This window comes from Equus caballus, chromosome 18 (genome assembly GCF_041296265.1).
Source record: "Equus caballus isolate H_3958 breed thoroughbred chromosome 18, TB-T2T, whole genome shotgun sequence".
Classification (NCBI taxonomy): Eukaryota; Metazoa; Chordata; class Mammalia; order Perissodactyla; family Equidae; genus Equus; species Equus caballus.
The window spans coordinates 43,376,176-43,394,763 of record NC_091701.1 but is presented as its reverse complement, the minus strand read 5'-3'; the positions used below and the strand labels follow the sequence as shown (position 1 = coordinate 43,394,763).

General features: G+C 36.4%; 1 protein-coding gene across 1 annotated transcript in view; it reads left to right on the top strand.

The window, feature by feature from the left end:
- The window catches only part of IFIH1 (interferon induced with helicase C domain 1), a 52,068-nt gene extending 40,123 nt beyond the window's left edge, over positions 1-11,945 (top strand). Inside the window, exons 9-16 of the mRNA XM_001494330.5 lie at positions 1,545-1,668; positions 2,206-2,472; positions 2,853-3,112; positions 5,485-5,634; positions 7,124-7,285; positions 10,472-10,662; positions 11,249-11,342; positions 11,444-11,945. Coding sequence (XP_001494380.2) covers positions 1,545-1,668; positions 2,206-2,472; positions 2,853-3,112; positions 5,485-5,634; positions 7,124-7,285; positions 10,472-10,662; positions 11,249-11,342; positions 11,444-11,623 — 1,428 coding nt within the window. The 3' untranslated portion in view covers positions 11,624-11,945. The remainder of the gene's footprint in view (positions 1-1,544; positions 1,669-2,205; positions 2,473-2,852; positions 3,113-5,484; positions 5,635-7,123; positions 7,286-10,471; positions 10,663-11,248; positions 11,343-11,443) is intronic.
- Positions 11,946-18,588: the final 6,643 nt, after the last annotated feature.

Here is an 18,588-nt window from a genome sequence, read left to right as displayed (position 1 = left end):
TAGGAAATTACTGACATGGTAAAGACATGAAATATTTACTTTAATGGTGCTTTTGCAAGGAATATTTTTTCCTCCTAAGGTGTGCATTTCTTTTTGGTGAGGAAGATTGGCCCTGAGCTGACATCCATTGCCAATCTTCCTCTTTTTTTTCTCTCTCCAATGCCCCAATACATAGTTGTATATCCTAGTTGTAAGTCATTCTAGTTCTTCTATGTGGGATGCCGCCACAGCATGGCTTGATGAGTGGATGAGCGGTGTGTAGGTCCACGCCCAGGATCTGAACCGACGAACTTCAGGTCACCAAAGCAGAGAGAGCGAACTCAACCACTCGGCTGTGGGGCTGGCCCCTGCAAGGAATATGTTAACTACAGTCTATAAAAACTGCAACTGAGAGTTAGTTTGAACATTATTACCAGTGCATTATGTTGATACTTTTGTTCGTAAAATTTTAAGAGCGTGATAAATTTTATCTGTATGTACTTGATAATAAGTGTGATCGTTGAAAATCTACCTCAAAAAGATGCTAGGATTAAATGATATTAAATATGTGTAATGAGTAATAGTTGTGTTTGAAATGTGGTGGGCACTAAACCAATGTTAGTGGCCAACTTCCATAGATCTTTCCTGAAATTTTGAAAAAAGTAATGTCCATTTCAGCTGAACTAGCACGTTTGAATATGCTTTATTTTCCTTCACTTTGTGTTACTTGTTCAGGTTTACTTGACAAGTTTAAATGCATGTTTCTTCTGATACTCATTAAAAAAACCAAACACAACAGTCTCAGATATTTTTTAAAAAGAATCTGCCATCCTACTTTTTAACTTATTTAACTTTTGGTATGCTTTTAATAAGTATAACACATATACAGAAGAGTACAAATTTGTAAGTATACAGATTGCTGAATTTTCATAAACTGAACACGCCTATGTAACCAAAATCCACATCAACAGACAGAACATTTCCAGCACTCCAGAGCCCCTCCTTCCCCCTTCCAGTGACCATCCCCCAAAGACAGACACTATCCTGACTTCTAACATCGAAGCTGGGTTTTGACTGATTTTGAACTTTGGATGAATGAAATCATGTAGTATGCACTCTTCTGTTTCTGACTTTTTTCAAAACTCTAACGCTTAACTTTTATTTTGGTAGAAATCATACTGAAACCATTCTTCAAAGAGGAATATTTCTTAGATTAGATTGCAAGCTTTCTAAATAATTGTGGCATTACTTTAATATTTTTTTAAAAGTGACTATTAACGTTCCAGGTTTATATCATTCATTAATTTTACTTTTGTAAAATTTTTAAATTGGAAATTTCAGAAGGGGTTCACAGTGTTTGTGTGAATGTGGTTTGAGAGTAGAGGTATAAAAGAAACTAATAAAAAAGTAAATGTACAAAGAGATGATCAGAGATTAACTGGCTACTTTGTCTAGACAAAGATTCTAAGTCAAATTTTTTATAACGTGGAAATTATTTTCACAAAGATAATGTGATTCCGTTAACAATATAAACATGTGAGAATAAGTGTATAATTTATTTTTAGGATCCATTTAAAGACAAACTTGTGGAAATAATGACAAGGATTCAAACTTTTTGCCAAATGAATCCAATGCCAGATTTTGGAACTCAACCCTATGAACAATGGGCCATTAAAATGGAAAAAAAAGGTAACTTGAGTTTTGACCTAACAGTTTATTCCATGTTTGTGCCAAGATTTCAGATGACTATATCACATATTGCCAAGCAAACTGAAAGTCAATTTAACATCAAATGGGATTGCTCTTTTCTGAGTAGGAAAAGGATAAATGTTCTAATTCCTTTTCTAAGGAAAGAAGCATCAGTTCATCCATTTTCTCTCTATTTCCAGTATTTCACTTATTGTGTATTTAAGATATTAAGATAAATATTAACAGTTCTATCACCAATCACAAACTCAACTAATATGTTTTTCATGCCATTCCTCTGAGTCAGCATGGATCAGGTATGTGTTCTTGCTGATGCAGAACTCAAGCAGCAAATCTAGGAGTCAGAAAACTTGCCCCCTTTTAGAGCCCATGAAACATTTTGCGTGTTAACTTGCCCATCTCAAAAACAAGATAAAGCCTGTTCTGGGGTCAGTATCATAAACATGTTCAAGTCCACAGCATAATTTTAGGGAGTGTGTTTGATCGTTATCTCACTATACATAATATATTCTTTCATAGCTGCAAAAGAAGGAAATCGCAAAGACCGTGTTTGTGCAGAACATTTGAGAAAGTACAATGAAGCCCTACAAATTAATGACACAATCCGAATGATTGATGCATATAACCACCTTGAAACTTTCTATAATGATGAGAAAGAAAAGAAGTTTGCAGTCCTAGAAGATGATAGTGATGAGAGTGGTGACAATGGTGATGAAGATGAGGTTGATGAAAAGAAACATTTGGAACTGGAAGAGACAGATAGTTTTCTCATGACTTTATTTTTTGGTAAGAATCTATGTAACATTTACTGAATGGTCTCATCCATTTATCTCTTTGACATAAACCTGCTACTTCTCAAAAGCTCTTCAAAAGGCCCTCTTAATCATTCATTTTGAAAGAAGAAATGCCACTCATATTGGGGGCATTTCTAATTGATATGATCAGATTAGCCATGAGTTGCATGATCACAATCAATCAATTGGTCATCTGGTTTTATTGTCAAGATGACAGCAATAAATTTATTTATTAAACTAGTCTGTTAACTAGGTATAACACAAGACTAACTGTAGTTGAGCCACATCCTAGTCCACCGTTATATAAAATCTTCCAGTGTGATTATTATTCACATGAGTATTTTACTAATTTAAGCTAATTATTTCTTAAAGACAACAAAAAAAAGTTGAAAAAGTTGGCTGAAAACCCAGAATGTGAAAATGAAAAGCTGACCAAATTAAGAAACACCATAATGGAACATTATACAAGGACTGAGGAATCGGCACGAGGAATAATTTTCACAAAAACACGACAGAGTGCGTATGCCCTTTCCCAGTGGATTACTGAAAATGAAAAGTTCGCAGAAGTAGGAGTCAAAGCCCATCATCTGATTGGAGCTGGACACAGCAGTGAGTTCAAGCCAATGACACAGGTATAAACATCCTTCTGGATTTCTTTTCTTATGCGGTTATTGCTCTTCCCAAATTAGTTGCAGTCTTTTGTTCATCAATTCTCTCACCACCCAACAAATAATTTTACATAATGAAACACTTGTTCTTGAAATAAAATGTGAGTTTTATAGCAATCTAATCTGTGGTATTTGACAGGCTATGCGTTGTCCTAGTAGTCATTTTTTTCACATACTTGGAGGAGCTTTCCATATTGAGTTTCCTTTGTGAAAATGATTGAAATTTAAACTTAGTGACAAAATGGAAAATGGCTACAATGTAATATCAAGTGGAAAAATCATATCTCCACAAAAATGTGTGCATAATAATTAGAACTAAGTAAATTTGTTTGCATAGGATGAGATCTGTGAGGGAACTTGGAAAAATTAAGACATTTGATGTGTTAGAGATTTGAGACTATAAAAGAGATTTTCTTTTCCTTTTTAAGAATTTTGTTTTGTTTTGTTTTCATTTCATTATACTACTTATCATGTGCACAGTCAAAAACACTTGGGAGAGAAAAAAGGCGCTTGGAGACATTACAAGCATGGATGAAACAATGATGGCTTGTTAAAGTAAACTGTTCTTCTGAAGTCCTATTGATCCTGAGTCTTGCTGGACAAAGGGACACTTCAATTCTGTTATGGTCATCATCTCTCCATCCAATGGAGCAAATTAAATTTGTTTTAATGTTGGCTGAAAAGAAATGGTTCTTGAAATTGTCCACTATAACTCTCGATATATTCTCTACGTGTACTCATGTTAAAGTTGCCTCTAAGATTTATGCCAGAAAATGCAGTTTTCCTTGGCTGAGGAGTTTACTTCCTCCTTTGTGATGAGCGCTAGTTTACTTAACATGTTTCCTTTTTTGCCCTAGTTTCCGGGAAGCTCATGTGCAAAACTGAAGTTCAATCTCGCAGCCTCTCTGTTAATCCTTACAAGAAATAACATCTATACTCTTTCGTTTTTGGTCTTGTTTTTAAGTTTCTATTACATTAGCTTTAGTGGTATGACTTTGATTTTATGTGGCCTCAGCTCCTCTTTGAAAAGAGGCGAGGTCAAATGGAAAATGTGTTTTCAAGCTACTTTTTGCTCCTTATCCGTTTCAGACTTGGGGCTTGCATGGCAAAATATAGAACCCCCCCCCCCCCACCTTTCTTACTCCCCACATCCTCACTTTGTAAACTGAGTTGTACTTACTCATTGGGAAAAGAATTAGGCATCTACTTGATGTGATTTGAGAGTCTGACACTGTGTCTGAAATTCTCTTTATTAAAGTTACTCCTTTGAATTAAGGCACAGACGTCTGCTAAAATCCATTACATGTAAGTTTTTGTCAGTGGATGTGAGTGCAACAGGGAGAAATTCTCAGAGAAGACTGTAGAGGGGGCCTTCTGCAAGATTGTCCAGCATTTAGGAGTCAAATAAAGACACGTCTGAGAAGAAAGGGAAGGAGATAGGAGAAGACACTGTCATTTGGACATGTTTATTTTTGTTTAATATATGGGGGCAAAAGGTAGTCTGAATGTGCACCAAAGGCCAACTGTACCAACAGCTTTGGTGAGAGTGGCTATGAAAATAAAACTACACTTGCCATATCAGGTTAGGTTTGTGATCACCCATTCCTCCTATGCAAGGGCTAGAGTGCATATTTAAATTTCTTACCTATATTAACTTTAAAAATTCAGATTTTTAAAATTTAAATATAGTTGATTTAATAACTTATTCTCTTATTTTTATTTATATCATGCCTTTGAATAGATAACATATTTACCTCTTTCAAAATTAGTAAGGTACAGGGCACACCACTGTCCTCCAGTCTTCTAGCATCCTTCCCTGGAAGCAGCCAGTGTTTTCAGTTGCTCACATGTCCTTTCAGGAATGTTCCATACGTTTCTTGCTTGAATGACTCTGTTGACTCAAAACTCAACAATCTTTAAAAATGTCACTGCATCTTATTCTCTGAATGTTAAAGATTCTGAAATTAATGTAGTGAAAAGCAAAACCCATTTTAGTTTCTCATCACCTTATCCTCTTCTCAACTAAAAGCTTCTCCTCCTTTTTTCCTCCCAAGTCACCCATCAATTTATTTCCTTGGCATAAATGATGGTCTTCCCACCTCCAGACTGGAGGATGGAAATATTTTTGTTATTGTGTGGTAATCCCAGATTGGAAGTCAAATGTTGTCTCACCATCATGTCTTTGTTCAATGCCAAAAACAGATGGCAGCAAATCCGTGTATGAGCTAATCCTTTGATTTACACTGACCAGTTGTAATTTATTATTTCTTCTCCTAATTAGAAGATTTTAATGTGTTTAGCATCACAAAATTTAATTTATTAAAATGTTTCTACAGAATGAACAAAAAGAAGTCATTAGTAAATTTCGCACAGGAAAAATAAATCTGCTTATCGCTACCACAGTGGCAGAAGAAGGTCTGGATATTAAAGAATGTAATATCGTTATCCGTTACGGTCTCGTCACTAACGAAATAGCCATGGTCCAGGTACATTCAAATACCTCTAAGAGGTTAATTTTTTATTTTGTGTTCTTATTTTAATTGTTTTCTTTTAGTAAAACAGCGCTCACAGTTTTAAAAATATATGTTTTCCAACTAAAAGATAAATTATTTTGCAAGGTATACAAATATAAAATCATTATGTTGCACACCTGAAACTTATATGATGTCATATGTCAGTTATAATTCAATAAAAATCAAAAGGGAAATCTTGAAGAGCTGCATGCTGCTGCCTTTTATATTGTTTAATTCATATGACAACCAGATACCTGTTGTATTTTTAAGCAAAAATTCTTCTTTGATTGTTATTTATGTGTCCTAAGATTTTTAGGAACGTGACACTGGCTCCATCCACAAGAATCAAAATTAGCCCCCTTATTCCTAGGATTTCTGTGAGCCCACAGAACCAGGAATCTGAAGTACAGTGTCCCACAAATGTCTGACAAAGTGACATATCAAACCTTAGAAAGACTGCTGTTTCTGCCCTTATTCTTCCCTTATTCTTTCAACTTTTCTGTATATTTGAAATTTTTCATAATAAAATGTTGGAGGGAGCAGGCGTATACATGCAAAAAGAGAAAAAAGTAGCACAATGTCTCAGTTTTCATTCAATTTCACTTTATCTCTTGTCCACACTATGTTAACAATAGATTGTTACCTTTTGTTGAGTAGGTACAGGAGTTGTGCTGATTAATAGAAATAATATTCCTCCTATGAAACGAACTAAAGGCTTTTTCTTCAATACTTTAAATTTCATCCTCAAATAGAAGGCAAGTCCTAGAAGACTAAGATAACCAGATAGTCACCAAATTAGGAAGTAATTGTATTTCAGGAGTTGATTTATTAGTCAGCGGTTTATTACTCAGAATGCATTTTTCATGAGGATAATATAACAGGTAATAGTTAGGTTCCTGGACCAGACCACAAAATCTTCTGTTACTCAAAACATGATTAAATATCATTGTATAAAGAAGACTATAGAAACTTATCACCATGTTGAGCATGTTTTCACGGGAAAATGTGCTCAGAATCCAATGTAGGATGCCAGGAACAGAGCTGCACACTCCACAGCCCTGGTGTCAAGGTCAGAGATGCCCCTTCCTCTCATTCATCCCTCCTACCAGGCGAGGGGAGGGGGGCTGCCCCAGTCCAAGTCGCTGATTATTGTTCTCAGGGTTTGAGAGAGAGGTCCTGGGGAACAAAAAGGCTAGACAGGATGGTGTTGCATTATTGAAGCTTTTGAGGGCTTGTGTGGGGATCTAACCATCATCACTCTAGAACATTTCTTCTTCATGAAAGTGCATTTTGAGTTTCAAATAGCCAACTTGCAATGAATGTATAATAACTAACTTTACTGAAAATAGAGAGATCGTTTGAAGGCTAGGATGCTGAGCAATGAATATCATTCCAGGACAAAATTGTGAGAGTTCACAGCAAGGTCTAGCCCTTCATTTACTTGATTTCTCTTTGTTCTCAGGCCCGTGGTCGAGCCAGAGCTGATGAAAGCACCTATGTCCTGGTTGCCCACAGCGGATCAGGAGTTGTTGAACGTGAGACAGTTAATGCTTTCCGAGAGAAAATGATGTATAAAGCTATAGACCATGTTCAAAATATGAAACCAGAAGAGTATGCTCATAAGGTATTGTTTTTGGCCCTCTCTAAATTTAGTTTTCACTTTAAAATGTCTGCATGTGGTTGCCATTAATATCTTTGTGGTTAAGTCTTGAGACAGAAATTGTGCTGAATTATAAGTTCCAGTCTGATGAGCTGTGCTTAGTCCAGATTCACATACAAAGCATCAAGATCCACGGGAGGCAGAAATTGTCAGGAAGCCATTCCAGTGGGACCAACCATAAACTTTGGTAATATAAAATTAGGCTGCCCTCAATCCAGAAAGACTAGTGCAACTCCCTCATTTAACCCAACCTGGTTATTTTGGTTTGGTCCAATCTGTTTGTACAAGTACAATTTTTTCATTCCAGAAATATTTACAAAATGCCTACTGTGTGCCAGGTAATGTTCTAGAAACAAAGAACATGTGGCAGAAATAGACCCCTGGCATATGAAGCTTATATTCTAGTGTGTACATGGTGAGATTTGAGGAAGAGACACAATAAACAGAAATAAAGCAAGAAATACATTATGTAGAGATAAGTGCTGGGGATTAGACTACAATGACATGAAATGAGCCACTGCATGGGTACTTTAGATTGGGTGGTTGCGAAGGGTCTCTTAGAGTGAGTGACACTGAGGCTAACTCTGAATAATAAGAAAATACATAATATGTCCTCGAGCTGCATCTCAACTTACTAACATAGAGTCATTTGAGTTGTGAGAGAAATACAGTGAAGGAAGTGTATTTCTACAATATTTCAGGAAATCCCCCATACCACTGAATTAAAGACTGTAACTACTATAATAGCAAACAATCCATTTAGAAGAAAATTCACACCCTTGCATATGGGTGTGAATGTTAGTTTCTTAACATTGGATTTGGCTCTACCCTAAATAGAGTTTCACGAAAGGGATGCTTTCAAATTGGTGTGCATTGCTATAACCAACTCCAAGGTTTCCTGGCCAGGTTTCTACACAAATTTATATTTTAAAACCCCTTTAAATATAAGGCAAACCAAACATTTTATAGTGTCAAATCAAACATTTGTGGCCATGTAATACCACTGGAAAGTTATTGCCTTACATTTAATGTCCTAAATGAATGAATCACATGGAAGTTTTCAAAGGTTGATGTTTCAAAACCAGTCGTTTTGGGTAAGCTCTAGAATAACCTTTGGAGTTTATGAGTCTAATTTTTCCAGACAATCTTTAGAACAAGATACCATCCCTTTGGGGATCCCACAATGGACTACCTTTGTAGGTCTCCTTTGGCTAAGAGACCTACCCTCGTAAAACTACTACAGGTAGCCAAACTCAGAGTAGGGACAACAATAATGTGTGGTATGTGCCACCACTATTCTGTTCCAAGCCCTCATCAGACATTGCTACCAGGTCACAGCGCTCATTTTGTCTGATCTGAGAATCCTTCTCAACACAATGTTCAGAAGAACTGCTAAGAAATGGTGAGAGTTGACACAGAGAGTGAGGTCTATTTTCTATGTCATATACAGGGTTTATACATAACTAAAAGCTTCTAAAATCAAATCAGACTTGTAGGAGCAAGTTGAAGATTGTTAAAATTTTCCCTGGCATTGCCCCAACAAGTTTTGCCACATTATTTACATTTCAGTTGGACTTTGATTGATTATAGCTGTGCCTTCCATATTTTTATTATGATTTCTTTTCTTTTTTTGTTCCTCCAGTTAGTTTAGATTCTTTACTATTTTAGAGCTATTCTTTTAGTTTTTGCTGTCCTAGTCACATATCCATACACTGACCTTGATTTATTTTTATTTTTTCTGTCGCACTCACAGGTGTTTCTTAATTGCCCACGTGTATGCGATCCTATGCCAAATCATCTTTTAATCAGCTCATAGAACCATAAATATCTTTCAAGAACAACCTAAATAAATTTTAAGGGAAGAGACTACTTCAATTTATTATGTTGTTGTAATTTAAATAGGAAATTATTCTTGGTACTTGTCTGATTAAACTGTGATATGGCCCACAGATTTGCTTGCCAGATTTTGTTCTTTTCTGTGCTAAATATGGTTGCCTCCAGTCAAGGCCTAAAGTATAGAGGCAAGAGCCAAAGAGATGGGCCACTCAGCTTTGTTCTTCTGCACTGATAATTTACTTTTACTGAAAACTTCCCTTCAGTCTTAAGGAAAACAATGGCTTCCTCTATAATTTAATATAAATTTGTCATCGATGAGAGGTTCAGTTTGGAGGTAAATTATTTAAGAATCAGGTTTTTCTACTGTGATGTTATGTAGGTGTGAGAACGGGCCAGTCCCTCTCTCAAGTTTTATATCTCTCATAAACCACATTGTTTCTGTTATGAAATAAGCTGGGCCACTAGCCACAGAACCTGGAATATAGTGGCTTAAGGGCTTATTCTCTCACATAAAGCATGTGGGCAATCTAGATCCACTTGATAGCTCAGTGATGTCATGAAGAAGCCAGGATTCTTCCCTCTCTCTCTCTTCTCTGCCCTTTTAGTATTTGGCTTCCATTCTCAAGGACAAAGATAGCTTTTAAAATTTCACCTGCCACATGCTCATTCTAGGCAGTAAGGAGGAAGAAGGTGGAAAAGGCAAAAAGTGCACATGCCAGCTATCTGATACTTAAGCAGACTTTCTGGAAATCTCACTCAACATCTCCTTAAGTCTCAATGGCCACTGGCTTGGAAATGTTTCCCCTGGATGGGAAACTAGTAGTTTCTGCCACAAATGGGTAAAGCAGAGATTGACTAAGATAGCGGAATGTCTAGAAATTAACAACACATGAGGAAAGATGAAAGAAACTGGGGGGCTTGTCACATATAAGAGAAAACTATAGGTAAAGTAATAACAATGTTTGGTTCTTTAGAGATTCCTTGGGGAAGAAAGTTTAGACTTATTTTATGAGACAGAATTAAAACTAATGGGGGGGGTTAGAGGGAGAGATTTTTTGGTTGAATATTGCAAAAAACTTTCTAACAATACAACTTTTGTAAAATGGAATGGGCAGTTTTTCTGAACACTTGAGGCTCCTACATTTCCATGATTACAGGAGATTATCTACTAAATTCTTTGAGGGGCCATCACCTCATTATTTTATTTCTAGACCATGGACCAAGTGTCTGTTTTCAGAACTAAGATCTCTGAATTCCAGGAGACTTACTTCAGTGAAACTATGAAAAAAAATTGAATATTTTTTCTCAATGCAGATTTGGGAATTACAGATGCAAAGTATAATGGAAAAGAAAATGAAAACCAAGAGGAGTATCGCAAAGCATTACAAGGATAACCCATCATTAATAAATTTCCTATGCAAAAACTGCAGTATGCTGGCCTGCACTGGAGAAGATATCTACGTAATTGAGAACATGCACCATGTCAATATGACACCAGAATTCAAGTAAGTCCAGGAAGACTCAATTTTAAGTTTCTTTATAAGGGGTGAGGCAGGTTGTATCGTAAATGTTCTTCCAAAGTAGTACAAATGAGATTCATTATTTTTCAGAACCTCCCCTCTTTTAGTCCCTAAATATTGTCCCTATTTCAAACAATTTTTCAAATATGCTGTGTTATATTACTGTAATCACTCCAGTTTTAAGATTAGAGTTTGCATGGTAATGTATTTTTCTCGCCTTTTACTTGTGCACTGGGGCAAGGAGGGAGAGGTGTAAGACCCAAAGTCATTTTGATCCAAGGCACATCAAATTACTCATATTTCTTCTCAACTTTTTAAGCAATTAAGTCTGGTTAAAATAATCCAGAGACTTGGAAGAAGCCACAAAAGGCAACATACTCCTTCAGAGGTGTATGTAGAAATGGGGCATTTGCCTGATGATCTGGGGAGACAGGAAGAAGAGAAAGAATGCGGTATGGGATAATGCCAGCATGGGGTCCAAAAACTTCAGGCCCAACAACACATACCCATAGCCTTCATATTGGTCCTTTGTGAATTCTCGGAGATGTTTCTTACTCCTTGATAATTTTAGGGAACTCTACATTGTGAGAGAAAACAAAGCACTGAAAAAGAAGTTTGCAGACTATCAAACAAATGGTGAGATTATCTGCCAAAATTGTGGCCAAGTGAGTAAACGACTATGGGCTTCATTTTACTTTGTGCCAAAACGAATTCTTAATCGCATGCGTATTTAATTTTTCTTTTCACTTTCTCTTTTGTTTTCCAGGCTTGGGGAACGATGATGGTGCACAAAGGCTTGGATTTGCCTTGTCTCAAAATAAAGAATTTTGTAGTGGTTTTCAAAAGTAATTCACCAAAGAAACAATACAAAAAGTGGGTAGAATTACCTATCACATTTCCCAGTCTTGACTATTCAGAATATTGTGTGTTTAGTGATGAGGATTGACATTTGGTTCAAGATTCCTTCAAAATATTACCAACTGAACATTAATATGATTTTGATTAATGTTTTTATTATACTACAGAACTGCCGTGAGAATTAATAAAGTCATTTCTTTACTCTGTGTTTAACTGTAAAGAGGAAGACAGTATATTATGCTTTCAATTATCTGTTTTGGTTGTGGGCAGGGGTAAAGGAAATCTAGCAATAATACTCGTTACTGTGGAGCACTATAGTACTGTGGGAAGAATACTGGAGTATAAATGAGGATCCAGGGTACCAATTTCAGTCCTGTCACTAATTTTCAGAATAAAGTTAAGCAAGTCCATTCATCTTTCTGAACCAGTCTCCTTATTGGTTAAATGGTTTTAGTGTTATTTACTTTTGTTTTTATTAGTTTTCTATTTCTGCATAAAAAGTAGCCACAAACTTAGTGGCTTAAAACAACACCTATTTATTATTGCACATGTTCTGTAGGTCAGAAGTCCAGGCAGGGTCCTCTGCCCAGGGTCTCAGAAGGTGACATCAAGGTGTCAGCCTGATGATGTTCTCATCTGGACGCACTGGGGGAAGAGTCACTTCCGAGCTCTTTCAAGTTGTTGGCAGAATTTGCTTCCTTACAGCTGTATGACTGGGATTCCTGTCTTGCTAGCTGCTCACTGGGGATCACTCTGAGCCCCTGTTGGGGCCTGCCCTCACCATGTGGGCTGCTTACGGGCCCTTACAGCACCACTATTTGCTTCTTCAAAGCATGCAGGAGAGTTTCTGTCTCAAGTCTGCTAAGATGAAGTCTTAACTGTAATCACAGCAGTGACTATCCCATCATATTCGTAGGTGCTGCCCACACTCAAGGTCAGGGGATTTTTCAGGGCATACACAGTGATGGGCAGAAATCCAGGGGGCTACCTTAGAATTCTGCCTCCCACACCACTTGCCCAGTTTTTGTGATTAAGTGATATATGTATACATATGAAAGCACACTTAAAAATTTGAAGCAAAATTAAAAGGAAACATAGCTTCGAATCTCTTTTTGATAAGACCTAAGCCAAGAGGAATATTAACCAATCAGAGCTCTTGGGAATGCAAGAGGACAAAGAAGATTGTGGTTTTCTTCTTCTTTTTAATTTTGTTTGAGGAAGATTAGCCCTGAGCTAACATCTGCCGCCAATCCTCTTCTTTTTGCTGAGGAAGACTGGCCTTGAGCTGACATCTGTGCCCATCTTCCACTACTTTATATGTGGGACACCTGCCACAGGATGGCTCGATGAGCAGTGTGTAGGTCCACACCCAGGATCTGAACTGGTGAATCCCGGGCTCCCAAAGCAGAACATGTGAACTTAACCGCTGTGCCACCCAGGCTGCCCTATGGTTTTCTTAAAATACTTTTAAAACTCCAGCTGACTCCATTTAAAGTATTGCTATCTTCTAGAACATTTTGGAAACTATGCAAGAAACTAAATGCATAAAATAGCTAAATGTACTACTGTAACATATGCAGACTGTTTTTGAGGTGTCAACAAATATCAGGTTTTTTCATCGATGTTTTCCAGTAATTTTTTTCAATAAAGTGTTATTTCTATTTCAAAGTTTTAAAATATGTGTTTCAAATAGTATAAAACTTAATATGTGATGGTACCTGAAAACTCAAACTATTGTGCATGTATTTCATTTCAAAACAATTGTCATAATTGTAGCACTTCGATTTATTGTTACCGAACAGTTAATACTTGTAACATTTTAGGGTCATTTACAACATATGCTCCTGACACATAGACATTAGTCTGGAGTTAGGATGCTTGAGTTTCAGTCCCCACAAAACTGCAATTAGTTGAGTGACTGAGCAACCTCCTCTCACAGGGCCTGTGTTTCCTCTCCTGGAAAATGAGAGACTAGATTAAGTGACACCAAAGGTCCCTTACAGCTCTAGCATTCTCATAGTCCATGCTTCTGGTTCCCTGTCTGCTTTCATTTTAAGACCTCGTTTAATGACTTGTGGTAATACCAGCTGTGTGCTAATTATCTGCTAAATACATTCCACATGTGAAGGGATCTCATAATTGCTTAAGGGCATTGCAGGGGTCTCACAGAACAGGTACAATGGCCAGAGTCGTGTCTCAAGGCAGGTTTGAAGGGTCTGAAAGTATCAGGAAATCTTCAAATACAAGCATTTCCAAGTCAACAGACCACTGGACAACCTGTGGATAAGAAATGTAAAGGTTTTATACCAGAAATCAGAGATCCTTTCAGGCCATATGAAATTAAAATACAGTAATTTACAGTTTATACAAATATCTTGAATGTAAGGCATTGAGGCAACATAAAAATAGATAAGGAATGGTTTTCCAAAGGATGATTAGTGCTTGTCGCAAGAGATTGTTGAAATTGAAAAATACTGTAAGAGAGGGGAATATTTTTCTTTCTGCAATTCAGTAGTCCCTACGTTGGAGTGTTATGCCTTAGGGAAAAGAAAGTTGTTTTCAATTCAGTTGAACACAAAGCCAAAGAGAATATGAATTATCCATTATTAAGTTGGGTTATTGTCATCGTTGCTTTGAAGATGTGAGAGACTCGAGCACACTTGCAAGCTGACGTGCCAGAACGGCAGAGAGTGGGACAATGTTAGCAGTGCTCAACCCCTGAGGAAACTGTTCATTGGCTACTCTGATATTTTCTACCAAATGTTCTTATTACAGTCTTTCCTGGTCACCCTGATCCTGTCTCAAATGTGTGCCTTTGCGCAGTTAGAAACCCTTCTTTGCCACGTCTTCAGCAAACATCCTTTAAGTTCTTCAAAGACAAAAACAAATGTCACTTCCCAGCATCTAGCACAGTTCATGTTTTCAGAGTAGAACGGAGAGAACACACAGCGAAAGTAACATTTACTCATCCTGAGCGTAATAAAGTGCCCGTTTTAAAAATCTGGTAAACAATTGCATGAGTCATAGCAATAAAGAAAAGACAGGAAAATTACTTTATTTCCTTCTAAGAGTTATGAAGTTAATTTGAAATGACAACAAGCTTCTGTCTTCTTTGGCTTATGAATGTCTCCTTAATTAGTCAAACTAGATACACAATTTTATCCTTATTTTTATTGAGAGAGCATGGAGTGAGGCAAACTTGGGTTTGGATCCTCATTAGCTTTGTGACTTGGGCAAGTCACTCAATCTCTGTGACTCTAGGGAATTAATACCAACCTTGAGGGACTGCAAGAGCATGTGTATATTGTATGGAACATATCTAACAATTGGCATAGTATGAATTAACGGATAGAGTATAGTAGCAGGGGTAGTTATAGTAGTGACAGCTATAGCTATGGCATAATAATAGTAAGTTTTAGGCCTATGTTTAATAATAAGTAGGATACAAGTAGGATTGGAGCCCCATACATCCAATATTTAGCCTAGAGTGCTTATTTCAAGAAGGGAGTAGTAGCTGTAATGAAACATGATTTCTATGAGCATGTTACTCAGTGTAGCTGGGGGAAGATTTAGTGTCCAGATATTTTATAAATGCAACAGAAAGATAAGTATCAATATCAATATCAATGTCAACATTTATTTATTAAGTGGTTATAGGACTTTACGTCGATTATGTCAAATAAAATTTTAATTAGATTCTGTCTTCATCTTCAAGAATCTACTATAATATTGTTGTGACCTGATCAGCAATTGCATAAAAAAGAGGGAGAGCGAGATTGGGTGGTAGCATGTCAACAGTAATTTTTGTCCAGCGTAAATGACGGTTGTCTTTTATTTCTTTCTACATCCCTAAACTTTTTTCTTAGGTCATAGATTATAAAACATGAAATATATATGGAATGCATTGCAGATAGTCTTGATAATTTTTAGATATTTTCCACACAGAGTATAACCAAGTCCCTCTTTCTGTGAAATTAATCATCTGTAAGCATCCCTAAGCGTCTCATTTGAAGACGAAATGTGAACGCTGGTGAGCCCTATCAGTTCATAGTTTTTAAATCCAAATTAAAGGCCAGATCCTAGGGGGCCATGGGAAGAGGAACAGACTGTTTATGGGAAGTAATATTTAGCCATGCTGTTGTTACAATACATTTGTGCCACGATTTTAAGTTAAATATATTTGATGAAGTTCATTAATTTTTTACATACTAATTTTTAAAATGGGCATTATATTAACACATGAAAAACATTTTAAATTTTAATTCAGTTACATATAGAAAATAACAGTGAGCCAAAGATGAGCATTTTTCCAATTTAAATATCTCCTTCAAACCCTGTCTTTTGTTGTTTTTATAAGCTTATGTGTTTTATTACATACATATAGGATGAATGGACTGCTGGGTGGTTAGTTCTTTCATTGTGAATCCCTTAACAGGACATGGAAAGGATTATAATTCATCAAGCTGTAAGGATTTGTATAATACTACATTGACCAGAAAAACTGATTTAGTGTTACCTTGGACAGGGTTGCTCACCTGAGATTAGTATCAATTTAGTACCACATCAAGGTTTCAACTACTAAACTTACTTTTTTCCTTAGCCTTCGACCCAGGTTTATATATTCATGACTTGACTTTGTACATTTCATGCTAAATAACTTGTTGAGTTCAAATACATTGCAACTTAATATAATTTTCAAAAATTTATCTCATTTAACAAATGAATCCCAAATCTTTCTCTAAAACATTGATTTATCTTCTGTTTAATTAGACTGAACAGTTTTTTCATTGCAAGCCACTAACCTCATGGGGAAAGACCAATTAAGTTTCCATAAATTTTGTAATAAACAACTTAGTCCAGCATTTTATTTTTATCATTCATTTATTTTGAGATAAAATGTAAAACTCAAATAACTGCAAGAAACAAACAAAAAGTTTAAGTGCATGTAAAATGTTATGTTCTATGCAGGAGTGGCAAAAGAAGAGAAAATGAAGATTAAAAGGGAATAAATAGAAACAAAGTGAGATAGAAGCAAAGAGGATAAAAAGATACTCACACTAAAACACATAGACAAAGAAATGAGAAGGGAAGAAGGAAAAATAAATTTAACTGAAGGATATACATACATCTAATAAATGACCAATTATTTCTTTATTCATCAAGTATCTTTAAGTTCTACTATTTGTAAGGTACTATATTTTAGGCACAGAGAATAGTGAGTAAAATAAGGATCTTGTCCACAAGATCTTTTACCCAATAGTGAGGATAGTTTACTCAATAGTGAGTAAAATAAGGATCTTGTTTTTAGGATTTGCCTATACAGATTAGCCATGTTCATAAATATCAATAGTATATGGAAGATAGTGATCAATGCTGTAAGAGAGGGGAAGGTGAGATTACTGCCAACAGGGATGGAACATAGAAGACTGCATTGGATTGTGGAGGTTCCAGGAGATTTCTCAAAGCCCTTTTTGGGGTTATCTGATTTTGGGGCTAGAGGTGTTGAGGATGGATAGTGTGGAGATAAGAAAAAGGGAGAACATATGACAGCCCATAAAAGAGAATTTTATTATTAAATATTATTATGATAACCTCCCATTAGAAAAGGAAAAGTCATTCTAACTATGTTTAGAATAAAATGTTTTTTGGTTTAAAGTGTATAATCAGTTTAAGCTAATTTTGTAGATAACATAACATTGATTTAAAAAATATTACTAAACTTTATTTACCTAAGAAATTATAAAGTAGTTAAAGTAGTATTAATAAGATTCAATGCCTCTGTAAGGTCTGAGAGGGAAATAAACTAATGAAAGAAGGTGCCAGCTTCTGATGTAACAATCATGGGGAAAGGTCAGGACTTCTCTGAATGGAGCTGGAGGTGGGAGGAAGACTGTGAGACACCTGATCACATCCATCCTGTTCAAAAGGTGTCTTGAGACCCAATCCTATTTTTCGTACATTCTCGCAGACAGAGGCCTCAGCAACTGGTCCAACAGTCATCTGCTGGCCCAGATAAGGTCATTACTTCACAACCATCCTGAGGAAAAGAATGCCCAGACAATCATAGTTTTCTTTGGAACCAGAATAGCAGATGGGCAGATGGGTAGTTGGTGCCGTGTACATCATTGTTCACAACAACATCCAACGATTAAGACAGTTAAAAACATCTTTTTAAAAATGTGCTTTATAATGAGTGCTCAATTTGAACTCTGTGGTTGAGCTAAGGAAAACTGACCTATACCAAGAGACCCTGGTAGATATTCTTCAACAAAAACTGAATTTGAGGAGGTGAGGAAACGTATGTAACAAGCATGGATGATCTTTAAATGGGCATTGTAAAAAAGAGAAGGAAAGAGATGAGAGGAAAATTTTGATAGGGGATCAATCCAAAGTTCCAAGCCTGTTTACAGGATGAGAAGTAAGAGTCAGGAAAGAGGGAGAGAGATTCAAGACTCAAGGGGGAGAGAGGAGGGCAGAAGTGTTGAAGTAAAATGCATGGGAAGAAGGAAGAGGAGGAAACCAAGAGCACAGGAAAAGGTTAAGTTTGGATAGAAGGATAGCTATTGCTGCCACTGCTTCTGAAGCAGGAGAGAAGTAAATATGAATGCAAGACAGTTTAGGTGAAGGTACAAAAGCAGGAGGCTGATAGAATTCACTCTCCTGGCCTCAGTTACCAGGCTGTCTGCTGAGATTGGCTTTGGACTTGAGAATGGACATAGGGACATAAGGAAAGTAGTACAGATTTTTAAACTTGTGGCAATGAATGCAAAATGGCTAATTAGAAACTAGTAAGAGGACTGCCATGCAGTACTAAGACTGGCTGAATTGGAAATGATAAATGTAGAGCCAATGATTTAATAAATATTTATGTGCAGGATATTAGACTAAGTTCTGTTTTATTTATTCTTTGGTATGTAATGTAAAAGGGAAAAAAAACTGAATGTTTAAAAATTTGATGGACTCAAAAGCTTTGAAAATGCTGTGGTCAGTGTAACCCAAATAAAGTATGTGGCTTCTCTCAGCATAAGGTTGTATTTAGAAGAAACTCAACAT